The sequence below is a fragment of the Piliocolobus tephrosceles genome, chromosome 9 (assembly GCF_002776525.5).
Source record: "Piliocolobus tephrosceles isolate RC106 chromosome 9, ASM277652v3, whole genome shotgun sequence".
In the NCBI taxonomy this organism is placed as follows: domain Eukaryota; kingdom Metazoa; phylum Chordata; class Mammalia; order Primates; family Cercopithecidae; genus Piliocolobus; species Piliocolobus tephrosceles.
The window spans coordinates 109,873,488-109,880,381 of NC_045442.1; the positions used below are offsets into that span (position 1 = coordinate 109,873,488).

The 6,894-nt window shown below is 54.3% G+C and overlaps 1 protein-coding gene across 1 annotated transcript; it reads left to right on the forward strand.

The window, feature by feature from the left end:
* Positions 1-1,231: 1,231 nt before the first annotated feature.
* On the forward strand, positions 1,232-6,544 carry MIR1915HG (MIR1915 host gene). The gene is given in 6 exon segments (XM_023223153.1): positions 1,232-1,280; positions 3,730-4,237; positions 5,036-5,247; positions 5,250-5,340; positions 5,342-5,824; positions 5,863-6,544. Coding segments are annotated over 5 exon segments (915 nt in total). The 3' UTR covers positions 5,397-5,824; positions 5,863-6,544.
* Positions 6,545-6,894: the final 350 nt, after the last annotated feature.

Here is a 6,894-nt window from a genome sequence, read left to right on the forward strand (position 1 = left end):
ACATGGAAGCATGAGAAAAAGAAGGAGGAAAAAACCCTTTTGGCCCAAAGCCCCACTGTAATCTCCAGAACAATTTCATTTCCTCTGCAGCACCCTGGCTACCCTCGCCCAGGCCTCAGAAAGGTCAGGGGGAGAAGGAGCTTAAGAGCAGGGTGGGGACGCAGAGGGGTGGCTAGGCCCTTGGCCAGGTCGCAGGTGAGGGCCGGCCGGATGATGCGAGCGCACAGGATGAAAGGCCCAGGACCAGGGAGGGGCAGAGCCACGGCTTTTGGAAGGGTTTGGTGTTTTCTAGAGGGCTTTTTCTCAGGAATTTGCACGGTCCGCCTCTGGGACGGCTTATTGGGGCTCTCCCCAGCCCCTGCTAGCAGAACAGGTCGCAGGGCGCTCAGGTTTCCGCCGAAGCCTCGCGCCGCCTGGCCTCCAGCACTCCGCCGGCCTCTGCCAACAGGCCTTTCCCGCTTGCTGAGAAAGGGAAAAGCGCGCGCCCCGGGCCCGGAGGGCTGAGATCACGTTTGTGCCGAGTAACTCCGGTACTCCCGGGGAAGCCAAACTGCTCCCTAGCAGCTGCGTCAACGTCGCACGGCTGCGCGAGCCGGAGAGCGTGTTCCCCGGAAGCGGCTCCCGCAAGCGGCAGCCGAGTTCCCCAGTGGTTGCGCGGCTGCCTGGAACCTGCGGGTCGCAGAGAGAAGCAGGCCGCGGGAAGCATTACCTCTCCCCTCCAAAGGGGAACTTGGAACTTTTGAACGCTTTACTTTAAAGTGATCGATCGTGCTCCACCAGAGAGCGGCTCCACCCCCTGTTCCCATCTCCGCCGCCTTCCCTTGTCACCTCGGTTCTAAGTGTTCGTGGAGGTCGCGCGGGGCGCGCGGGGTCGTGCATTTGGCGCTCTGTGCTGCCAATGCGAGCACCCAACACCTAAGCGGCTGTCGCGATTTTGGAGGAATCCCAATCTGATAACTCAGAACTGGGACACTGGTGCGTTCCTCCTTGCCCACAGCCCTCTAGGTGCAACTCGCCAGCGACAGCTTTTCCCAGGAAATCCGTCCCTGCCCCCCTCCAAAGAAGTCCTCGCAGGAGCCGGGCTCCGCACTGGGAGGCTTCAGGGAACGGAGCACTGGGGCTCAAAGCCTCCACGAGTTAAGCTGATTATTAATTTGTGCTGGTGGGAGCCAGTAGCACGCTCGACGCCTTTGGCTTTGGGAATTGTCCGGGAGCTGGGACGGAGGCAGGAATGACCCAGGGTTGCGACTGGGAAATGCGAGTTGCGGAGGCTCCCGGACGTATCTGAGTGGGCTGGGTAGAACTCCGGGGGCAAAGGTTGGCTCTTCCTCGCCCCCAAATAAATTCCTAGTTAACTAGTGTAGACTAAACACGTTAATAGTATTAAGTGGTGAAAATAGACAGGGTTGAAAGTGGGGGCATGTCAACTGGACCCAGACCGGGTCTTACTTCTCCTCTGGTGACAAATCAGGGTGCTTCCAATATGAAAACAGAAAATAGAAATGTAACATTCAACTGGACAAATTAATTTTTGACGGATTTACGGTATGATTTTCTTTCAAGCAGTATTCATTTGTTCTTTCCATCCGTAGTGCGGTCCAAAGACAGAAATATAAACAAGCACTTTTTGCTTTGCGGAAACCCCTTAACAGTATCTCCCAAAGAAAGATCAAGACACTTTGTGAATTTTCCCCAGATAATGCCTCATATTCCGAATGACTGATCAGAGAACTCCGGTATTGTTAAATAAAATGAGAGGAAGGCGAGTGACGTGGGAGTCGAACAATGGCATTTCTGAATCAGTTTGCTTGATTGACATTTGGGAGCTTCATGACCCCAAGGAATAGGACTCATTACGGTGAATACACCAAAACATCAACCAAGATTAGAACTCTAGATCCTGTTTTAATCCCATTTCAGTCCAAATTATAGTGGGAAAATATAAAATCCAAGTGGAGAGAACCACTCCGTTATATATTGACCTAAAGTTTTAATTATACTAAGGGGGAAATAAAAGTGGAAACCCTATATACTTTTCAATACTTTAGATAGAGCACTGACAAGGAAAACGCATGGATTTGGTAGTGGAAGTACTAAGAATATTTGTGTGGTATAAAACATGTCATACTTGGGAGATACTTTATTGGAAAAATAAGTAGAGAGTTTTTTGTATATATGAGAAAAATATCATAACCTTTTCCACTTAAAAAGTGAAGATCATTCTGATGCCCCAAAATAACTGAGGCTAAGAAATAATTAGATACCTTAAAGCTACAGTCTAAATTTCCATAATGGGAAGACTTCTCTCCAACATGGGAGGGGAATTTGTTTTTTAATGTCAAAGGTTGTGTTAGCATGTACATTTAACCCAGGAAATTGTAAGAATTATCTTCAACTCAAGTTGGAAAAAGGGAATGTGTTTGAGCAAAGTCTATTTTTAACAACAGAAAAGTGTGAGTTAAAGTGGACTGTGTGTTAGGTTGGGAATATAATCATGGCAAATTCACTATACAAGTATTTTTGATTCTTCAGTGGAACTCATCCTCAAATTTTAGAAACTTGAAAAATTGAAGTCTTAACTATTGTGTATTAAACCGAACCAAGAGATCACAGAAAGACAAAGCTGTGGTAAAAGATGTTATAGTTATATTCTCATATATTTAGTAGGAAAATCACAGCAAAGGAAATGTACCAGGAAGATATGAAATAGAACAAATATGTTACAAATAATGGAGTAGAAGGAGTTGCTGCACAATATAGCTTCACAATCTTATATTTTGAGGGGTAGGTTTTAATGAGAAGCCTCTACATTGCATGGGAACTGGGAGTCAGAAGAATTATTTATGCAGTAAGAAGGAACAAAAATTAATTATTAGGAGCTCAGTAATCACCAAATAAACTCTAAGCTTGGAGGTTAAAAATAGACGGCTATCTTCATGTTCAATTATACAGTATCAATTACTAATACAACTGATGTTTCAGTGTCTCAGCGAGACCAGATACCATCTTCTATGGAGATATCTTGGTATTAATTAATGACTGCTTTATTCTCATTATTCACAAGGAAAAATAGGGGTCGTGTCACATTAAAATTAAGATTATCTTAGTTTATCTGGGTTCTTAAACAAAGATCATTCAAAGTAATTATATTTTGAATTAACCGACGTAGGCAATTCATCTCTTTTTTGTTTGTTTGTTCAAAGACAGGAAAATAAAGATCAGAAATAAGCAAAGTTTCATTTTGAAGATAGAAAGAACCAAACAAACATGTCTTGACTTTTGCAATATTTCCCTTGCTAAAGGGGGAATGAGGGAACTGTAAAAGACGTGACTTTGCAAAGTCAAGTCCTTTTTAAAAGACTCGGATCGAAATTCTTGCTATGCAACAAGGATTCAAGTTTGATTAATTTTCTGCAAGCGACGTGACAGCGGTGTTTTAAAAGATTAATTAAAATTGAAGTGATACGGAGCAGGAATTCAACCTGCAGAGGCGTCCCTGGCGCCTTAGGGGGCTTTGCAAGCGAGTCCCAAGCCCGAACTGCGGGCTTTCCCGAGCCTGGGACGCAACTCCCCGTCTCCTGGAGAGGAACGCGGAATTTGGCAGGGCGCCCGCCTGGCCGCCTGGCATCCTGAGCTGGCCGCCAGCTCTCGGGGGGTGGGGCCGGGGTGTGTCCTGGGGAACCCGCTGCTGAAAGAACAGCTAGCGCAGCTCGCGACGAGCCCAGTGAGAACCAGGGTCACGCCGAGAGGCCGGAGGGGGCTCCAGGCAGCCTGGAGCTGACGGCGCCGGGCTGTGTCCTCTTCACCTGGGGGTGGGGGGTGGGCGCACGTACTTTGTTTGTGACCCGGCTGGTGCCGAGCCCCCTCTACCGTGGGAGCTGCAGGGGTGCGGGGGTGTGAGTGGCGCTCCGCGGACTCGCGTCTATAGTACAGAGGACATTCAGGGTTCGGCCAGGGGGCGGCTGCACCGGGGCCTGCCTCGTGGACCTGGACTCGGGACTCCGGGCGGCCCTGCCCGGTGCCATTGCCTCAGCCACGTCTCCCACCTCTCTGCTCGGTTTCCCGCCCCACCTTTCCCTTACTCCCGCATCCCCGTCCCCTCGCTTCCCTCCGCGACGCCTCCATCCGAGTATGAAACGAAGCTGAACGCATTGGTAACTGTGCTCAAGAAGATACAATCGCGGGAGCCCTCAGGGTGGCGCAGGGCGGAGAGGCGACGCGGGTGGCGCTGCAGAGGGTACGGTGGGGGGCGGGGAAGAGGGGGGCGTTCGCGCGCAATTAGCTTCCCCAGGGCGCGGACCACGGTGTCCCCTTCTCTCCAGCTGGGGGTCTTGGGTCCTGGCGCTGAGAGGGCGCGCCTTGCCTCGCTGCCCGGGCCGTGCACCCGTGGGCCCCACGGCGACGCGGCGGGGGCGGCCCTTGCGACCTGCGGCGGCGCCAGGAAAGCCCTGCCTCTGCAGTGGGTCCCAGGGGTTGGGGCCTGGAAGGGTCCCTGGGAATGCTCCGCTCCGAGAAGGCTCTGTGGTTTCTCCTCCCCCACACGTCTCCCTGTCCTCCCCTCTTCCCGGGGACCTCGGAGGTGGCGGGGAGGTGGGAAGGCAGGCGGGCTTGCAGACCGTGCAGGCTGGGGAGCCGGAGCTCGGGAGCTGGGGGAGTCCGAGTGAGAACGGAAGCACGCGATGGAAGGGGCCGGGGGAGAGGGGGACGGCATCGGGGAGGGCTGGGGTGTGGGGCAGGCGACAGTCCCTTCCCCCCCGAGTGGCGCGGGGGACCTCTTCCCCGGGGAACCCCCACCCAGCCGTTCCCAACCTCGAGAACAAAGGGTCTGGGAAGCACGGTCGGGGTCGGGGAGCGGAGGTGGAGGGAGGCAGGAAGGCAGGCGGTGGGGGTAGGGGAGGGCGCCTCCCCACGTTTCCTCTCGCGGCCGAATGATGGAAAGCTCCCTCCTGCAAACGCCTCACTGAGGCCGCTTCTAAATCCGGGAGGGCTCGGGTTCCTTACCTAACGGCTGCACTTCGATCCCTTCCTCCCCCAGCGTCCCCACCCCCTCCGGGGACCGGGGCCCCGGAGCTGCCAGGCCCGCTGCACGCGGCGGCGCGGGAGAAACCACGGGACAGCAGCGCCCCCTGCAGGTACCGGGCGCCTCCACAGCCGCTGCGCCAACCCTACTCTTAAGGTGGCACCACCGGGTTCCCAGCCCGCGTGCGCGGCTCTTGTGGTCCGCAGCCTACAGCCCTGGCTCCATCGCTGCATGTCTCCCTCGAGCAGCGGGCCTGACCGTCTGGAACGGCCGGAGTGTGCTAATCCCTGCTGCTATCTGCTTGATCCCTTGACCCTACCACCTGCAGGACTTCGTCCGCGGATGCCCAGCTAGCGATTTCGACAGGCGAGATTGAAAATTCCCTGCGAGTGTATGAGGATGCGTAAGTCTCGCTTCAGGGAGGAACGACCAGAATGGCATTTCTTTAAGCCTAAATCAAATTTTTATTTTCGTTTATAAAAAGCAGAAGGCCAGCAGGAAAGAGTCGCGGAGGATTGGCACGACCACAACCGTAGGACTCTTGCATACAAGTTTTTAGGGTGAGACTGGGCGGTCCGGGGTTCTCCTTCGGCGCTCCCATCTCGCAAACTCGTGGGCAGGTGCAGTGCTAGAGGCCGGGGGCAACGGCGGACCCGCAGGGTAACCTCGTCTCGCGCACCTCTCGAGCCCCCAGCAGCAGCCCACTCTGTCCGCATGCTTTGTTTATTTGGTGACACCAGGGAAAGTGGAGAAGATCGAAGTGCAGTTTTTCTTTTTTCTTTATTTTTAACTGACTGGTATTAAGTTAATGGTATGTGTATGTGAACTTATGGTATGTGTATGTAAATGGTATGTGTATGTGAACCCACAATCTCTTGGAAATAAGTGTCCTCAGCGAACTCCAGATTTCTAGGGGAAACCTACGTGCCCAGAGCAGGAAACGCACAAGCCAATCCAGGTTCCGGTGCCATCCGCAGTAAATTCCTTTCCTTTTGCTCCAAATTCCTCCGCTGCTTCCAGGAGAGCGACCCCCGGGACTCCCGCACACCCAGGGCCGGGAGCGGCGGAGCAGAGGGCGGGTGCTAGGGCGCGGGGGAAGGGAGGCTGCCTGCGGACCTGGGGCGCGCAGTTTCCCAGCACCGTGGGAACCTCCAACCCCGGGGCTCTCGGCCTAGGCTCCGCCCTGCCAGGCCTGGGGCCTAGCGGCCCCCCTAGTGGGTCCTACCCCGGGGAAACCGAGTCTGCGAGCGGGTCTGGCCGCCGCGAGGGAAGCTCGCCTGGGCAAGTGCCCCGCGGGGTCAGACCCTCCCCAGGGGTTGCAAACCGCAAGCGAAAGTCGAGAGGGGCTGGAGCTTTTCCTCTAATCCGTTTTACACTGTGAAAACCGCAAGCCTGTCGCCCAGGCGGCCACTTTTAAATTGGGAAGCAAATAGACGAAAAACCAAAACAAACGTAGGAGCAGACTTTTCCCAGCTAAGTTTCCCCTCAATAAAAAGCTCGCTTTCTGGGAAAGAGAGAAACTGATCCGCTCTCACATTTGCTGTCTTGGAGATTCTAGGGGCACTGGGTCGCGCAGGACGCGCGGCGACAACCCCAGCGCGCATGGAGCAGCCTGGACTGTGCCCCTCTCTCACCACCTCCTTCCCAAGCTTCTCCGTGCTTCGCTCTCCACTGGGGTCCCGCCTCTCCACGGGTCACGCCGAGGTCATATGCTCCTTGCAAGGGGTCCGTGCTTTCTCGTTTGGCCTGAAAGGCACATGTTGGCGCTCGATGTTGAGGGGCAGTGTGTGGTGCCCGTTGATTTGTCTGCTGATCTGGGTTTCTTCCAAGCACCGGGCAGGAAGTGTAGGGGTTTGGGTCGCCAGACCAGGGGC